Below are 20,000 nucleotides of genomic sequence, written 5' to 3'. Positions count from 1 at the left end.
TGATGAAACCCAGAACCGACCAACTTTTAATTTGATACAAGCTTAAAGAAAAACATCCCGCCCCATTACCCCGCAACCCCCCCCCCCCCCCCCCCCCCACATTTTTTTCTATAGAAAAATTATCCACTTGATTAAATGTGCTCAAAGTGCTTTGATGGTTGACTACTTCTTCCTGACATAATGACTGATGGTCTTAATGGATGATGCTGGTCCTTAATATTTTAGTAATTCTTCTCATGCAAAATTTCTCATATAAAATATCTACATTGTCAACATCATTTATACAGTATTTAACAGACTTTAAAAAATCATACAGTATTAAAAACTAATAATCATAATAGAACATAACAGTAACAGAGAGATTATATATAAGGAAACAATATATCATCTCTAAAAAAAAAAGGTACTGTACATTTGACTTTCTCACTCCCTGCTAAGGACCTCCCTCAGAACCTAAAAAAAAAACAAACCCCGAAGCAATCTCAATCCAGAACAAAGACAAAAAAAAGCTACATGGCAAGGGGAAAACAGATATGAGGAATAGAAGAAACAGCAAGTGACCTCCTGTCCACTATAGGAAGTCAGAAAACATGATGAATAGAAGAAACAGCAAATGACCTTCTTCCCACTATAAGAAGTCAGAAAACAGATACGAGGCATAGAAGAAATTAATAACGTGACCTCCTTCCCACTATAGGAAGTCAGAAAACATATGAGGAGTAGAAGAAACAGCAAATGACATCCTGCCCACTATAGGGAGTCAGAAGACCCCGATCAGTAACAGCACTTGGAGACAGTGGAATACTATCACTTTGATGCACGACAAGAAACCATCAATTCAAGAAAAAAGTAAAAAAAACGAACAGTTTTCAACACCTAACCGGAATTCAAAACTCGTTTACTTGGACGCATTATTTCCTGACTCACATCAACACAATAAACTAGGCTCTTTCTGGTACGGACAAAATCCAGTAGGGAATTAAGCTAGCCACCTTATCGAATTTCTGGTATTGCACACGCTTATTGGCGGGTACCGATAACTCAATGGTTAGAGCACTCGTTTCACATGCAGAGGGACCGAGATCGATCCCAGGGTGAAGTCGAGATTATTTTTTTACCCCTCCCCTGACCACCGCTAGCAATGATTGGGTAGTTGGGTCTATTAAATCTGGCGGAAATGTGCTTTGAGATAGGTTAGCGTTCTATCCAAAAGGTAGCGAGCAGTATCTACTAATAAAAAAATAAATTTAAAAAATTGAGCTTTTATATAGAGCAATATCCACTAAACGTGCTCAAAGCGCTTTACAAGGGGTCCCTGGCCAACAGCAACACATAACATGTAGGACGAGACATGACGCCTGTCAGGCGATATTACAAATTTTTGGGACAGAGACAACGCTGTTAACGGCCAGGTACTCATTTTAACCTGAGTACGGTGAGAGAATGTGAGTAAAGAGCCTTCTCCAAGGACTCAACTATGCGCCGAGCGAGGCTCAAACCCAGGACCTTCCGATCCGAAAGCGAGTGTCATACCACTAGACTACATAGCCGCACAACAATAGGCTAGGTCTATTTACAGCCTAGGCGATACATTCAATAGGGCCGTTTTTTTTTTTTTTTTTTTTTTTTTCTATGTAATACCATCTCCGGTTGTGTGCTTCATACTACCTTCCGTCAAGCCCTCGGCAAACTGAGGTGTTCAGACATTTCTAATGATAGTTCTCAGATTGCCTAGCTCCGGTCCCATTGCGTTTTAAGTGTTAAGCGAGTGCTCAACCAAGTGAGCTATGGGGACAATTTAAACGTTATGTCTTTTTTTTTAAAAAGGAAATAAAAATGAGAAGAAAAAAAGAAACAGAAAAGAAAAAGGAAAAAAAAGGAAAAAAAAAGGAAAAAAAGAGAGAGAAGGAGAGAGAGAGAGAGAGAGAGAGAGAGAGAGAGAGAGAGAGAGAGAGAGAGGGGGGGGGCTGCTCTCTAGATTTCTTTTGTCTTTGCTCATCTTGAATTAGGTAACGTTTTTATATATTGATTTGCGTCTGCAATTAGGATCTTTATTTTGATATGGTTGTAAGGATCGTTAGCGTTTACAACTCTAACAAAATAAAGAAGGAAGTCTAAAGATTTTAGAGATAAACGGGGTTGTGGTACAGAAGGGCTCCGAAACCGGAAAGAAAATAAAACACAAGGAAAAATAAAGATAAAGAAAAAAAAAAAAAAAAAAAAAAAACAAGCCAAAAAAAAAAAAGAAAAAAGAAAAGAAGCAAAAGCAAATAACAAATAATTCTTTTCTTAATTGACTAAATCAGATTGGATTCTTGGGAAAAAAGGTTTTAAAACAAAACAAACAAAAAAAAAAAACAAAACAAAAAAACAAAAACAAAAAACAGACAAACAACAAACAAATAAATCTTTTCGTAATTGATTAAATCAGATTGGATTCTTGGAAAAAAAAGTTAAAACATAGATCTACAGGTCACACATGACTCACCAGAAATACCAGTGCTGATAAAACAAGTAGTCCTTATCACAGCATTCAACACCACAACACTCTTGGTCCAACGTACAGCTGAAAGCAAAGAATAATGGAAGGTAACAAAGTCAAGAAACACAAATAAACGTTCATTTGTGACAAATCGTCTCAAACAGTATTATTTCGTTGCGTGTTGGACAATTACAATAGCATTTAAAACAATTAAATTATGTAACTTTTGGGGAGAAAATTCAATCTGTGTTCGCCACTTACAAGCAGTAAATAGACGTAGTTAGTGTGACGAACGATTTTCTTTCACTGCGTGATTTCTTTATCATTAGTCAGCGTCTCATTCAAAACCACTTCAAATTCTAGTGGACTACAATATTTGCAATGGGAAGTTAGCCCCTCGAGTTAAAATACTCAAAACATGGACAGTTTTTTCTTCAATAAAGCTCTAAATTTTGCTAACGGAAAATTTGGTCAATATGTGGGGAACCTTCCCATTGTATAACGGAACACTCACTTTCAGCTTAAGGCTTATTTACCTGTTCAAATTGTCTGCCCATTGTATGCATATCTCCTGCTAATTACCCTTTCCAAACAAGACTCCAACGTGCAAATGCCCTGAGGTTCTCGTCTCGTTCAGAGTAGCTAAAATTGCACTTAACGTTATCTCTTCCCGCTATAGTTCACAGTGTTGAATAGGCGAGCTTTTAGTTATCTCCCGTGATACTTAACAGACTTGTTACTGATATCTGGTTAAATTACAATCGCTTTTGCACAACCACGGTCGATTTTACCTCTAAACAAATTGGCAACACATGGAGAAAACTTTTGTTTTGTTTGTTTGTTGCTTTAGGTCTCTTCCAACACAATTGAGGTTATATGAGAGACCGCTGAAACAAAAAAACAAGCAATCTAACAAAAATAGTACAAATGTAAATCAAAATCATAACCTAAAGATATCATGCTAAATTATAAATAACCAAGAACAAACAGGCAGAAGATTTACAGAAAAAAAAATATCCCCTGTCAAAAATACAATCACAAACCAAAGAAGCAGGATAGGCTAGTAAAGAGAAGAAGAAACGACATCACTATCAGATCGTACACCCATGCGAACATCATAGGTATACGATTCAAGGGTGATGCTCCCATCCAACCACCCGCGGAGAAAACTTTGATCTGTATTTTGGTACCAAACATTATTATAAGCAAACGAGATGATAGAAACTCTCAAAACTTGCTCTAACCGATGGAGAAATAAAGTAACCTTTCATTCATTCCCTCACAATTTGTGCTTCGCTCTTAGTTCTTTGATGATATGCGATAACATCTCGGTACAGCTGTTCGATTTGTTACGCTTTGATCATTGCTGGTTCAGAGGCATAAGGATTCCGGTCAAGATGTCTTCATCACACAAGTTATATTCAACAGGTGCTCACATGACTTTAGCTTCATATTATATGAACACATTTATACCGGCTTTTAGTCCCACTGGTAACAAACGTGGTCAATAAAGAACACTAGAATAAAGTCCGAGTCGTTTCACAATTCAGTTGTATCCTATTTGAAGTTTACTTCCCAGATTAAAATAGTTTCAGTACTTTGTGGGTAAAAAAAGAAACCTTGTATAGTTTGTAATTATTATGATACAATGATCATTATATGATTAATTAAGGGTGATCATTTTAACTATTCGTGATATAAACCCGACTTAACGAAAGGACAAAGGATAAATAGGAACCATGTCATAAAGAAATGCATACCGTATATATATATACATATATATATATATGTATATATATATATATATATATATATATATATATATATATATATATATAAATATAAATGTTTGTGTGTGTGTGTGTGTGTGTGTGTGTGTATGTGTGGGAGACAGAGAGAGAGAAAGGGATAGATAGATAGAGACAGGGATGGATAGATAGATAGAGAGAGAGAGAGAGAGAGAGAGAGAGAGAGAGAGAGAGAAAGAAAGAGAGAGAGAGAGAGAGATGGTCCGACCCGATGGATGGACTGATCGTCTGACGAAGAGGACAGATGAGGGTATGGATGAATATATGGATGGATCGATAAATAGATGTTTGCAATGGTGGATGAATGAATGGATAGATGGATGAAAGGATAGATAGATGAGAGAGAGACAGAGAGAGAGAGAGAGAGAGAGAGAGAGAGAGAGAGAGAGAGAGAGAGAGAGATTTTCATTTCATTAATGAAGGACAAAAGACATTGGTCTATAACTGTAAAAGTCATTCTGTTGCTTCCATCGAATCCTGCTTTACACGTGACATATTTTGTGCTGTTTCCATAATTTTTCATAACGGGGCTGCTATTCTAATGTCGACCTGTTGCTGTTCTTGATTCTTTTTGCGTTTTTCAAGAAGGTTGAGCAAACATTGCAATCACTGATTTATTTTGAAATTATTTCGACCAGATGTGATGACCATGGACTAGTTGCTGTTGTCAATGCTTTCCCTCATATTTGTTTTTAATCGCGTTGATTCTGACGGGAAAAAATGTAATATCGCCTAGCAGGCATCATGTTCAGTTTTACATGTTACGCGTTGCTGTTGGTCAGTGACCCTATTTAGTGAAAATTGCGCAAATTAAAAAAACTCAACATTACATAGTCTGTCATGACACTAGTAGCGTACCTTGAGGGCCCTTTAGCATTATCATTATCAATGTCCACATTGAAGATGAGATAAATACCTGGTTTTAAAGATTAATATCTGGTATTAAATCCTGAAACAATTATGTTTTGAGATTCGTTTTCTTTTCTTCTGTGTTTCTTGACTTTTCTACAAAGCCTACACAGTTCATTTAAATGTTTATCGTGAATTTCTTGAGTGTGCTCTATGACTAAATGAAATTTAAAAAATCATAATAAATTCAATTTTGTTGAAGCACAGATGGAATTTTAGCAACTTATAGTTCAATTATAATAGATTCGATTTGTGGAAGAATAAAAGTTATTCTATCGCTCTGTTTGAATAATTTAATTTTTTATTGGAAAAATGAATGCATTTTAAATTACAGAAAAACGGTCTATTTAGGATTGAAATATCACGATCATTTTATACAGCACTGGCATAAAATACATATGAATGGAAACAGAAAATCTTGATAAATATTACAGAGTAAAGAAATTTGTGTTTAAGCTCACTGTGAAGCGATAACAAAGAGATGAAAGTGAACATAAATCGACTGGTATCACCCGATATCACCGTAACTGAACTCACTGGGGGATTACCCGTAATTTGGCAGGCGTGACCCCGGGTCAACCTCGGGTCATCACTTGAACTAAGTTACCGCTCAGGCGATATTTTCGTTACCGTGAGTTCTTAACCAAAAGCATCTGAATATCATTGGCTATCTAAATAGGAACATTCTTTCTGATTGGTTATCCCCATAATTCCATAGTGTCCCCTTTACTTCACAAAACCAAATTCATCTCTGAATTGAATCACACACATGCTAAAAATCCCAAGAAAGAAGAACTATCCCTCCAATTTCAAACTTGAAAAAAGTTAACTTCTCTCGGTTGAAGGTAAAATGAATTATTGGTTAACATTCAAAGTGGAACGAGATATTACTGTGAATTCAATGCTTAATCTTCCATTACTATTATAATTTGTGTATATTTTAATTGTGTTTCATTCTATGGATGTTCGTAAGTTGGAATACTTGTACAAAACTATAGCTATATGTATATTATACTATAGTTAACATTTGTTTATGATCTATGCTATTATTTTATTTATATTCAATATGTATATTGCATGATGTCTGTACTCTACCGCCAATCCCCGGCCACACATCATAATAATCACAATTATAATTGATAAAAATAAATAAATTATAAAATGTAAGGGACACATTCCTGTTAAATTCTCATCATGTAAGATAGTTCAAACTGTCAGTTGATGTTTGATACAAATGCAATAACTACCCATTATCATGGAGTTACTGCTTCTCCTCTCCTTGCCTTTGTCGGCAAATAAAAGTTATTATGATGAGTCTCTCAAGGACGATCCGGTGGCGAAAGACAAACTAGATTGGCTCTAAGACCTTTTGTTTAAATTCTTAATTGAAGGTCTTTGGCTAGCACCCATCCGTGCCTTGCACCCAGTCCGTGCCCAATCCCTGATGTCAGTCATCGCCGACACCAGAACATTCCTGTCAGCCCATAACTACAACACACTGTTGTGAAGTCCAGAAAACCCTGGAAGCAGGAGCCAACCCTGGAACCAGCTGATACATTTGCCTCAATCAAGCAAGCCTGCTGTATAAGATAAGCCAAACGGGCTTATACCATTTTCAAATGTATTTTCCACGGACACAGGTGATTAAAAATGAATAAATAAATCAATAGATAAATAAATAATAAATTAGATCCACTCAATCAGAGCTATTCTTCCTGAGATTAAATGAACACAGGGATAACAATTAAATTGTCAAATATATATCATCCATAATTTTCATTCTATTTTCCACTTATACTCTCTATCCTTTCCTGTAACAAACTTTATGTATAGAATTGTTATTATTGTATTGGGCGTTACTATTGTCTTGGCTCACTTGTTATTAATACAATTAAGTTATAAGGGACCCTAAGGCTATTCTTAACCACCCCTAGATTAAACCTGAGCCGTTTGTGGTGTAGGTTGAGTGGCGCAGCTGGTACAGAGAGCCATAGCGCGCATACTTGTTCGAATCCAGACCATTGAGCTATCGGTTAGACTCGAACCCACAAACATAACACACAAACCCGCCACAGTTAGTCCATCTTCAATTAACGCTTTATTTATTCAAAGCTAGAAATTGGACTGGTAGGATAAATATTAATCAGAGGCAGGACTTCCAAAGTTTCAATTCACTTTTATTATATTACTTAATCTTTCAGCGTTTATGAAATTTCTCCCATTCCGACAGAACACCATATTTCGCTGTAGGTGGAGGAGGAGTTGGAGGAGCAGGAGGAGGAAGGAAGAAGAAGACGAAGAAGAAGAAGGAGGAGGAGGAGGAATAGGAGGAGGAGGAGGAGGAGGAGGAGGAGGAGGAGGAGTAGAATGATAATAATAATAATAATAATAATAATAATAATAATAATAATAATAATAATGATAATGATAATGATAATGATAATGATAATGATAAGAAGAAGAAGAAGAAGAAGAAGAAGAAGAAGAAGAAGAAGAAGAAGAAGAAAGAAGAAGAAGAAGAAGAAGAAGAAGAAGAAGAAGAAGAAGAAGAAGAAGAAGAGAAGAAGAAGAGAAGAAGAAGAAGAAGAAGAAGAAGAAGAAGAAAGAAGAAGAAGAGAAGAAGAAGAAGAAGAAGAGAAGAAGAAGAAGAAGAAGAAGAAGAAGAAGAAGAAGAAGAAGAAGAAGAAAAGAAGAAGAAGAAGAAGAAGATGAAGAAGATGAAGAAGATGAAGAAGAGAAGAAGAAGAAGAAGAAGAAGAAGAAGAAGAAGAAGAAGAAGAAGAAGAAGAAGAAGAAGAAGAAGAAGAAGAAGAAGAAGAAGAAGAAGAAGACGAAGAGAAGAAGAAGAAGAAGAAGAAGAAGAAGAAGAAGAAGAAAAGAAGAAGAAGAAGAAGAAGAAGAAGAAGAAGAAGAAGAAGAAGAAAGAAGAAGAAGAAGAAGAAGAAAAGAAGAAGAAGAAGAAGAAGAAGAAGAAGAAGAGAAGAAGAAGAAGAAGAAGAAGAAGAAGAAGAAGAAGAAGAAGAAGATAGAAGAAGAAGAAGAAGAAGACAAAGAAGAAGAAGAAGAGAAGAAGAAGAAGAAGAAGAAGAAGAAGAAGAAGAAGAAGAAGAAGAAGAAGAAAGAAGAAGAAGAAGAGAAGTAGAGAAGAATAGAAGAAGAAGAAGAAGAAGAAGAAGAAGAAGAGAAGAAGAAGAAGAAGAAGAAGAAGAAGAAAAAAGAAGAAGAAGAAGAAGAAGAAGAAGAAGAAGAAGAAGAAGAAGAAGAAGATGATGATGATGATGATGATGATGATGATGATGATGATGACGATAATGATGACGATGACGATGATGATGATGATGATGATGATGATGATGATGATGAAGATGAAGTTGTTATTTTCATGATAGGAAAAGTACTTACACAAAATGTTTTCTTTCTCCATATTCAGAATAGAAACATTGTTTGGACATCGTGAAAATTTCACATCAAATCCTGAGGGGAATAATAATTAATAATATTACTATCAGTATCAGTTGTGCAAAATCTTAACACTGATTAGATCGAATACCAGTTGTAGAAATTAAGTAAGAGACGGTAATAATGCAGAGCACACAACGAACTGCCATTTCTCGATGTGGAACAATTTATGGGTCAAAATCATAGCCACCTTTATTACGCTGCGACGTGCTTCATTAGAACTGTAAATCGATTAGATGTCGTCATGGACAATTTAAGTTGTTCCTTTGGTCTGATGAACCAAAATGTTGAGCTATTGTCACAAACCGTGGGTCAATCAGTCCAAGGAATTAGATTTCAAATCTTGATTATGGAATTTATGACACACGTTCATGTTTCTGAATATGTCTCAAATTTCATATATCGATGGCCCGTTGATCTAACCTCTGAAGTAGCGTTTTGCCAATCCGCTGATCAAACCTCTGATGTCAACTTCAGAGACAACCTTTTATTTCAAGATGATCAAACCTCTGATGTTAGTTTAGAGCTTTGATCATCTGGTTTTTATTTCAAGGTAGAGGGAGAAGTACTGGGCATCCTATTTAAATTGATCGAAGTACGTCATGTAAATGATGTATAGTCGGTTTTCGTGGATTAAAAAGAACAATTTAATTGTTCCTATAATTACAACCTCAATATTTTGTTTCATAATTTATGGGGTTTGTGTTGACAATGGACTCTGGTCTAGCATATACTATATCATAATCATTTTGAGCATTCATAAATATTATGGCTGCTGAATTATCAATTTCTAAAGCAGGTTGCGACTGGGATTTAAACCCAATATCTTTCGGTTATGGTACAGATGCTAGTAGAGATAATGTACGAAATAATGATTGACTGTTTAAAAAAATAATACCCCGGCCACCTGTTCCCTCCATCACTATTTACAACAAAACAACAACAACAACAACAACAAAAAACAAGAAAAAACAAACCAAACAAACAAACAAACAAACAAAAATAATAAAACAAAAACAACAGAGACGTACTTGCCAGTCGTTGAGAATATGGAACGATTTTGAAATTGGTGATATATGACTAAATCATGACAATCACCCGATTTATATCACGTCATCCCTATGACTCATCGACCGGATGCTATCCTGATAGTGTACTATCTTTTTACTTCTGCCTTGTTTTTTACACTGGTGTTGGCTGACATTTTCGATATTAATACAATGCAATGTGGCAGCGATACTGATATTTTAACAAGAAATTCTGTATTTTTACGATCACCGGCTTCAGGCAGCCCTTACCGTTTTCTAAATATAAGTTAATAACTCGTGAGAAATATGTGTTGGAAAAAGTCGATCAACTTTGAATCGAGGGGGAGGGAAAATAGCGAAAGATAGCGCCTCGCTTAACTAATCATCAGACAAGAAGAGTGTATTGATAGCGCCGATCTTGCTAAATGAAAAGAGCCACTTCTGGTATAACACCGTAATAACAGCTGATCGACCCATGGGAAATTCCTCTTCGTTGGCTGGCCGTCTTGTCATGTCTATAGGCGACTACTTATGTGCCCGTCGGGATGGAATGATATTGTTCCATTACTGTGTATTTTATTTATTATCAAATTAGTAAAATTGTTTGTGTCTTATTTTAAAAAAACCAAAAAAAAAAAAAAAATAATAACCCAAACAAAACAACAACAACAAAAACAATAACAAACAAACAATAGTTCCATACCAAGCCAATTTTGTTTAAATTTGGAATTTGGAAAACCAAAGAAGACGTGAAGACGATAGGAGGATATAAAGGTGAGAGAAGAAAAGATTGTCGTGGCCCATATGTTACAGGAAGATGGTCCATATTGGTACGCAATTGCAGCCCTATGTACACCAGGAACCAAGAATAAAAATGATAATATATCAAAATGTATAGTAAAATAAAGGGAGTAAAATGACTTATAAAAGATACAATACAAAGTAAGCGACGATTCGGCCTTTGGCCTTCTTCGGGTAAACAAGAAATGGAAATATGTAAAATTACATTGGCATTATGGTTAAAACATTATTGATAAAAATGTGTGTGTTTGTGTGTGTGAGAGAGAGAGAGAGAGAGAGAGAGAGAGAGAGAGAGAGAGCGTGCAACGGAAGGAGAAAGAGAGAGAGAGAGAGATAGAGATAGAGAGATAGAGATAGAGAGAGAAAGATAGAGAGAGAGAAAGATAGAGAGAGAGAGATAGAGAGAGAGATAGAGATAGAGAGATAGAGATAGAGATAGAGATAGAGATAGATAGATAGATAGAGAGAGAGAGAGAGAGAGAGAGAGAGAGAGAGGAGGGGGGGGGGAATAGAGCGACAATTAGATGAAATGTAAATCGAGATCAAAACGATATAAATCAAGTATAAGATAGGGGGACGGGAGTGTGTGTGTGTGTGTGTGTGTGTGTGTGTGTATGTGTGAGTGTGGAAAGGGGGGGGGGGGGCATTATATCAACATGTACAATCTGATGGGAGCTCAGTAATCGAAGTAACTTATAAAGTAGTCCAACACTCAAGCTACTGGGTCGACGTGTGTTTATTTGCATGTGTGATAACCAAAAATGGTATGGGTTCATTGTTGTAATGGCAATACTCACGAACCAACAAGAAATATAGAGCAGTAAAGTTAGGTGCCCCAAACATAAACAATAACAAGTTGCTAGTGATTTCCGTTAGGGACCGGAATAATTTACGGACAATATAGGTCTCCCAATTTTGTAGTTCGAGTTGTAGGCAATACACTTTCAGTATTGAAAATATGTTTACATAAAATCTAACAGTTGCAGAAATAATAATATAAGGCTAAATTATTATGAAAATCAGGCTCCGAATAATTCTCGTTTTGTTCACACCAGCGCAATAATTTGCTCTGGTCTAAAAATAGATAGACTGTAACTTTTGATAAATTTTAGAAAATTTTACCTTTTGTTCCATAAAATATCCATATCTAGACATTATTTGATGCATGATCGAGTATTTATGAATATGTGTTTCTTTTGCCACCTAACAGCCAAATTTTAAAGGTTATTTTTTTCTATTATTTACATTGGAACGTGAGCTGTCAAGACAGGAACATGTGGTTTGCCACGTGCTTCTCGACCTTTGTTTACGTTTGGGGCACCTAACTTTACTGCTCTATTGTCCATTGACAACGATTTTAAATCAAGCCCCAGAAACGGGCGTCAACGCTGGCTTCGTGTGTTTTATCTATGATATTGGATAAATAAAGAATTTGACAGATTGGCAGATAAATCGATGGGTAGATAAATAATTATATAGATAGATAGGAGGATAGATATACAGATAAATATATAGTTAGATGGATAGAAAGATAGATAGTTAGATAGACAAATAAATAGATGGATAGATAATTATATAGATAGATAGATATTATATATATAGATAGATAGATAGATAGGTAGATAGATAGATAGATAGATAGATAGATAGATAGATAGATAGATAGATAGATAGATAGATAGATAGATAGATAGATAGATAGATAGGTAAAAATACAAACATAAAGAGCGATAGATAGACGGGTATATAAGTAGATAGATAAATAGATAGATATACAGACAAACAGATAGATAGATAGACAAGTATACAGATAGATAGATAGATAGATAGATAGATAGATATATACAGATAGAGAGATAGATAGATAAAGAGATAGATAGATAGATAGATAGATAGATAGATAGATAGATAGGCAGATAGATAGATAGATAGATAGATAGATAGATAGATAGATAGATAGATAGATAGATAGATAGATAGATAGATAGATAGATAGATAGATAGATAGGCTGAAAGACAGTTTATCATCTTATTGTTTAAATTTTGATATCATGTGTGCTTAATTTACATATGAAATTGCTCACCGAATCACTTTCAATCTTGTTGGAAACGTCCGGAAAGATTAAAATGTATTTTATTAACCTCAGTTTGGCAATGAGCTCATTCGATGCAACAGTAAAAATATATAATGCGTTTATTACAACCATGCAACAGAGATGTGGGAAATGCCAAGGAGTCCCTGAATGCAATGCTGCGAGTACAAATATTGAAATAAGTGAACAGGGAAAAGAAGGGAAGAAGAAGAAGAAGAAGAAGAAGAAGAAGAAGAAGAAGAAGAAGAAGAGAGGAGGAGGAGGAGAAGGAGGAAGAGGAGAATGGGGAGGAGGAAGATGAGGATGAGGAGGAGGTGAAGGAGGAGGAGGAGGAGGAGGAGGAGGAGGAGGAGGAGGAGGAGGAGGAGGTGAAGGGGAGGAGGAGAAGGAGAAAGAAGAGGAAAGGGGGGGGAGTAGGACGATGGGGAGGGGGAGAAGGAGAGTAGTAGTAGTAGTAGTAGTAGTAGTAGTAGTTGTAGTAGTAGTAGTAGTAGTAGTAGTAGTAGTAGTAGTCGTAGTAGTAGTAGTAGTATCAGTAGTAGTAGTAGTAGTAGTAGTAGGAGGAGGAGGAGGAGGAGGGGGAGGAGGAGGATAAGGAGGAGGTGGAAGGAGAGAGGAGGAGGAGGAGAGGAGAAGAGGAGGAAGAGGAAGAGAAGAGGGAGGAGGAGAGATCACGAAACGTTCTATTTTTTTTTTCTATGGATCTTTTGGGTTTGTTTGTTTTTTACCTGTCATATTTATTTTTGTAATCACTTTTTAAAGTCCACAGCTTTCTATTCACTTTACACTGCACAAAATTAATATTAATGTACATGTGTCATACCGACTGGTGTTTCAACAAAGAGAGGGGGAAAGTCGTATTAATCGTTTGGGAAAAAAATTATATATATATATATATATATATATATATATATATATATATATATATATATATATATATATATATATATATAGAGAGAGAGAGAGAGAGAGAGAGAGAGAGAGAGAGAGAGAGAGAGGTGAGAGAGAATTTCAAAACACATCAAGGTAAGAACGAAATACTACGTAAACTGCCGTACTATTGAAAAACGCGTATTTCAAATTTCGACCAGAAAACTCTTCTTTCAAATAGCTATCGATTAAAATGACTCCCATCTTGGCAAAAACTCTCAAACCTGGGACTAAGAAGGACTTCGCGAAATTCCCAGCATTGAGAGTTTTTGCCAAGATGGGGTTAATATTAATCGATCGATATTTCAAGGATGAGTTTTCTGGACAAAATTGTAAATACGTGTTTGTTCCTTCAGAGTACGGCAGTTTAAAACTACACGTAGCATTATGCTTAGGTTTGTATAGAGATACGGGTGGGGTTGTGGGAGTGGAATGCGATATAAAGGTTATCTGTCTTTTTCAGCGCTTGAAGGTGAAAATAAATCAATGCTAGCGGAGAAGAAGAGAATGAAAAAAAATGAGAGGGAAATCATAGATCAGTGAGATTGAGATATAACATTATTATTATGTACCCATATTCTGTTCGTTATCTATAGTAGTAGTAGTAGTGGTAGTAGTAGTAGTAATAGTAGTAGTAGTAGTAGTAGTAGTAGTAGTAGTAGTAGTAGTAGGTTTGTATGTAGTAGTAGTAGTAAGTAGTAGTAGTAGTAGTAGTAGTAGTGTAGTAGTAGTAGTGTAGTATAGTAGTAGTAGTAGTAGTTAGTAGTAGTAGTAGTAAGAGTAGTATATAGTAGTGTAGTAGTAGTAGAGTAGTAGTAGTATAGTAGTAGTAGTAGTAGTAGTAAGTATAGTAGTAGTAGTAGTAGTAGTAGTAGTGTAGTAGTAGTATGAGTGTAGTAGTAGTAGTAGTAGTAGTAGTAGTTAGTAGTAGTAGTAGTAGTATAGTAGTAGTAGTAGTAGTAGTAGTAGTAGTAGTAGTAGTGTAGTATGTAGTAGTAGTGTAGTAGTAGTATGTAGTAGTAGTAGTAGTAGTGTAGTAGTAGTGAGTAGTAGTAGTAGTAGTAGTATAGTAGTAGTAGTAGTAGAGTAGTAGTAGTAGTAGTAGTAGTATAGTGTAGTAGTAGTAGTAGTAGTAAGTAGTGTAGTAGTAGTAGTAGTAGTAGTAGTAGTAGTAGTTAGTAGTATAGTTAGTAGAGTAGTATATAGATATAGTAGTAGTAGATTAGTTATAGTAGTGTGATGGTAGATAGTAGTAGTCATGTTTAGTATATTAGTACAGTTATAGTAGTATAGTATTTTAGTCAGCAGCAATGGTAGTACAAGTCGGAGTAAAGAATATAGTCGTAGTAGTGATTAGTATAAGTCATTTTTTTATACAATCATAATAGTATATAATCAATCTATAACATTTATGATATTAGTATTTATAATCAACATTTCTTTTCTCAATGGATACGTCAATCTCATACATTTAACGCTCTTACCGTAATTACGATCAGATTTTTTTTCTACCACCAATCAATTAATCAGTCAAACAATCAATCAATCAATCAATCAAAAAACCAACCAACCAATCAATTAATCAATCTACATATTTATCACAATTCTAATCATCAATCAACTAAAGCAATCAATCAATCAATCAACTTATCAATTAATAGATAAATCAATCAATCAATCAACTAAACAATAAACAATATATCTATCTATCCACCTATTGTCCATCGACGAAAGGCGCTATATAAATATGCTTATTATTATTATTATTATTATTATTATTATTATTATTATTATTATTATTATTATTATTATTATTATTATTATTATTATTATTATTATTATTATTATTATTATATTCAAACAAATAAACATTTATCGCCAGCTACTATCTTGCATGTTAAAAAGCAACAATTATAACACAATGCTTCTAAACGGTTTGTACCATCTCACCTCAATGCATTTATCCCACAACTTCTCCAGGCGTTCGGAGATCAACAAATTAATATAATATAGTCTCAATTACAATGAACAGATTAATGATAATAATCCACTTTCACCACAGAACTAAAATGAGAAATAATCTGTATGAATGAATGAAAGAATGAATGGCCGTTAATATGAATAACCGTAACAAGTAGCAGACACTGCCTAATCCGATTCAAGACAGTATGTCGTATCAAAGAAAAGGTAGTAAGCACTGCTCACACAACTTCCAACACGGTTTTCAGTTTTCAGATTGCTCGAGTACAGATCAGTGAATCGTTCATAGTTTACAGACTAATATTATGTTCGAACGTTACTGGCTTTATAAACACGAATGGAGGCTATGCTTGCGAACGTGAATAATCTCGGTGAATAACTTTTTGTAAGCACTTCGAACGATACCACATCATTCACACGATACCTGGAATTGGCTTCAATAGTCTGTTGTCACGTCGCCCAGCAACGGCGACCATCGTGGTTCTAAACAAAGAAAATCTGTACTTTTTATTTTTCATGCTGGCTAGAACTGTTCATATGTCATGTGATCAAAATGTATAAAAGTCAAAACATGAACATATTTATGTTTTTTCCTCTGGATACACTTTTATGATAGCCGGATAAATATTTCATAAGGGCGTCCGCCATTGTTCCGATAGTTTAGAGCCAGATACTAAGTTACCACGCGTCATTACGAATGAAGTGACGTCATGACTGTTGAAGCGTATTTGCATGAAGCAGCACCATTTAAAAATAATGTTATATTACAAAGTCTCTCCCCAGTTCACTTACCCCCCCCCCCCCCCTCTTCATCCTTTTAAATGTAGAATAATATAAATAATTTCAAATTCAATCTTTAAAAAACAAAACAAAAACGGTCTCAACCGCCAAATCAGCGCTTGACATCACAGTTTGATGACGTCAAATAGATATAAAAGTGCTATTATTATTACTACTACTACTACTACTACTACTACTACTACTACTACTACTACTACTACTACTACTACTACTACTACTACTGCTACTACTACTACTACCACAACTACTACTACTACTACTACTACTACTACTACTACTACTACTACTACTACTACTACTACTACTACTACTACTACTACTACTTCTTCTTCTTCGTTCCTCTGATGGACATCTATGGCTGCAGTCCGATATCTGCTATGAAGTCTGTGGTCCGCTTTAGGTCCTCAGCCTCACCATAGAGCTTTGTGTTGAGTGTTGTAGGGGTGACCCAGTGGTTCGAACGTTGCACGTTGTATAATGGGCAATCCATAAGCACATGTAAAGTGGTTTCATGGTCGGTTCCACATGGGCAATAAGGGGTTGTTCCAATACCTAGCTTTGTAAACATATGTCCTCTTAGTCTATTGTGTCCTGTTCGGAGGCGGAATAGAGTGACTTGGCTACTTCGCTGAATGGCATGGATTGGATCCTGCTTGTTGTGTTCCAGGTGTGTGTCATTCCTTTCTTTGTCTATTTTTAGCTTTATTAATTTCTTTTGCTGATGGTAAGTGATTGACGACTTCGGTTGTTCCTTTTGGGCTCCTTCTTTGGCCAGTTGATCGGCAATTTCATTGCCATATATACCTACATGACTTGGAATCCACTGCAGCACAGTTTTTCCTGTTTTATCAGATAAGCCCTCAAGGGCCTCCACAGTGTGTGCGGCTTCAGAGTCCTGGTTATTTTCAATAGACCGGAGAGCATCATCAGAGTCTGTCAAATAAACCACATTTTTCCCGTATATTCTGTGATCTCTGGATAGTTCTTTTGTTGCATTGAGGATGGCTTTTTCTTCAGTTTTAGTACTTGTGCACATTGAACCCACTGATACAGATATTTTTGTTTCTGTTTTATCTGTCCAGTGTATGAGTGCACCAGCACCTCCATTCATGAGGGGGCCGGAAAATGAGCCATCTGTATAAACTCTTATCCAGTTGGTCATTGGGTATTTTTTATCGACCATCTTTAGGGTTTGAGCATTGTCATTATTGCTTCGAATGTTTTTCTTGTTGATGGTTATGGATGTTTGTTTCTTTTTCCACGGTGGTGGTTTGAGATTTGGGACATTGATTTGGGCAATATCTTCCTTTGGTGTCACTTTATATTTGCTCTCTAGTTTTTGTCCCAAGGCGATGAAGTTTTCCCTTTTGAGTCGATTCTCTTTCTTTTCCATTGTACTTGGATGCAGTGGTTGGGATTCCATGAATTTTATATTTGAGAATTGTGTCATTATTTTTGAATTTCGTTGTTCTTTGAGAGGTTTTATTCCTGTGTGGGTTTCCATCTTGTGAATTGGTGTTGTTTTCATTGCTCCAGTGGTCACGCGTAGGCATTGGTTTTGGACTTTTTCAACCTTTTGAAATTGAGCCTGTGAGCACGTTCCCCATGCCGATATGGCATAGTCTATTGCAGGTCTTACATATCCAAGATATGTCTTCTTCAGGACGTTTGAGTTTGCTCCCCATTGCGTTCCAGCAAGTTTTCGGAGAAGCTGCATTCTCTTGTACCCTTTCTGTTGACTTTCATCTATTTGATGTTTCCAAGTGAGTCGAGGGTCAAATTTCACTCCTAGATACTTAGGCATAAGGCCTTCTCTCAGAATATTTCCATCCAAAGTTAATCGCATAGATTGCTTTTTGGTTGATAAGCTGAATGTTGTGTATGTGGTTTTATCAGCATTTACTCTCATACCCCAGTCTTTTGTCCATTTGCTCAAAGCATCAAGAGTCATCTGTATCCTGGCCCTTGCAGTACCAATATTTCTTTCAGTGCATATCAGTGCAAGATCATCTGCATACATGGCTGCTTTTACTCCTCTGCATTTGGTTTCGCAGATGTCATTGATAAAAACGACAAAGAGGGTTGGTGAGATAACCCCGCCTTGTGGTACTCCATTTGTCATGTTCGTTAGCTTGCTTTTAGAGTTTTGAGATTGGACTATTGCTTTTCGATTTGTGAGGTAATCTTTAATCGATGCAAACATGTTGTGTGAAACGTTGGCTTTCTTAAGTTTGAGAAGTAGTCCTTTTGTCCAGACTTTGTCAAATGCCTTTTCCATATCCACCCAAACTGTGACTGTGTGTTTTTTTTCTTGGTAACCATTTTCGATCAGCTGCGAGATGTATGTTATCTGGTCTTCTGTGCAGCGAAATTGTCTGAAACCAGCCTGTTCATCTGATATCAACTTATTGCTTTCTAAATACCATTGGAGACGGCGATTAACAATTCTCTCCATCAGTTTACCCAAGCAGCTTGTCAAACTTATTGGTCGGTAGCTTTCGGGTTTATTTTTTGGCTTGCCATCCTTCTTTATTGGTATCATGGTTGCCTGTTTCCATTTGTGCGGAAGTTTACCCTGTTTCCAACTTGCATTGAACAGTTGTTTCATTTTCCTCTTTGTGAGGGTTCCTAGGTGTTTCAACATGTCATTAGTAACATCATCTGGACCTGGTGATTTGTTCGTTTTTAGAGATTTCAAGGCAATTTCTACTTCTTCTTTTTTAATCGAACTGAACATGATATCATCTGTGGGTTCTTTGGGTGTATCCTTGTGTTTTCTCAATTCTTTGTGGACTTCTCGTTTTCGTTCTTTTCTAATCTGTATACTCCCAACACTTGAGTACTGCTTCATAAAACAGTTTGCTGCTTGTTTTTTGTTGAGAATCCTCCCCTGATCATCTTCTACTGATGGTGCAGCATATCTGTTTTCTTGTCCACTTAGAGCTTTGGTTAGGTTCCATAACTTTCTTCCGTCTCTGTCGTAGTCAAGTTGTCTGGTTTTTTCATGCCATGCTTCCTGTTTTGCTTTTATTGTTTCTTTCCTGAGAGTTTTTTCAGCCTCTTTGTAAATTTCCATATTCTCATCATTTGGCTCTCTCTCTGCTTTTTTTCTGTGTTCAGTGACTTGGCTGTTGAGACTTCCTAATTTTTCAGTCCATCCTGGACAGTAGTCCTTTCTTGATCCTCTGGGGATTGATTCTTTTGCAGCTTTCATGATTGATTTTGTGAAAGCTTTGGCTGATTTTTCCACATTCCTTGTTTTACAGTTTATCTCTTTTGTATAACTATCAGTCAACTTTGAAAACAGAGTCCAGTCTGCTTTTTTATAATTCCATCTCGGAGGTGGTGCCTTTCTGTCTTTTGCATATTCTTCAGTTATTTCAACCAGAATGGGACGATGATCACTTCCTGCCAGTTGTTCCTTTACCTGTTCACTGACTTTTCCGGTGAGATCTTCAGATATGAGAGTTAGGTCTGGAGTTGATGTTGTCTTCCATGCTCTTGAGAAGTATGTATCTGGGTCATCTTCATTTCTGACAATTTGAAGCTTACTGTCTGTAAGCCAATTTTCAAGGGTTTCACCTTATCTGTCTAAGTCATTGTATCCTACTACTACTCATCTCCTTCTGCTCCTCCCCTTCCTCCTATTTCTCTCCCCCCCCCCCCCCAGCCTTCCTCTTCTTTCTCCTTCTCCTCCTCCTCCTCCTGC

General features: G+C 36.1%; 1 protein-coding gene across 1 annotated transcript in view; it reads right to left on the bottom strand.

The window, feature by feature from the left end:
- Positions 1-15,729, bottom strand: part of LOC144965883 (uncharacterized) — a 27,137-nt gene extending 11,408 nt beyond the window's left edge. The window contains exons 1-3 of the mRNA XM_078901706.1: positions 15,461-15,729; positions 8,602-8,673; positions 2,489-2,566 (exon numbers count right to left, since the gene is read on the bottom strand). Of these exons, the coding sequence (XP_078757832.1) occupies positions 2,489-2,566; positions 8,602-8,651 (128 nt within the window). The 5' untranslated portion in view covers positions 8,652-8,673; positions 15,461-15,729. The remainder of the gene's footprint in view (positions 1-2,488; positions 2,567-8,601; positions 8,674-15,460) is intronic.
- Positions 15,730-20,000: the final 4,271 nt, after the last annotated feature.

Source organism: Berghia stephanieae, chromosome 2 (genome assembly GCF_034508935.2).
Source record: "Berghia stephanieae isolate SIO BIC M18660-M18661 chromosome 2, UCSD_Bste_1.3, whole genome shotgun sequence".
Taxonomy (NCBI): Eukaryota; Metazoa; Mollusca; class Gastropoda; order Nudibranchia; family Aeolidiidae; genus Berghia; species Berghia stephanieae.
The sequence above is the reverse complement of the archived record's forward strand: the minus strand, read 5'-3'. Positions and strand labels throughout refer to the sequence as shown.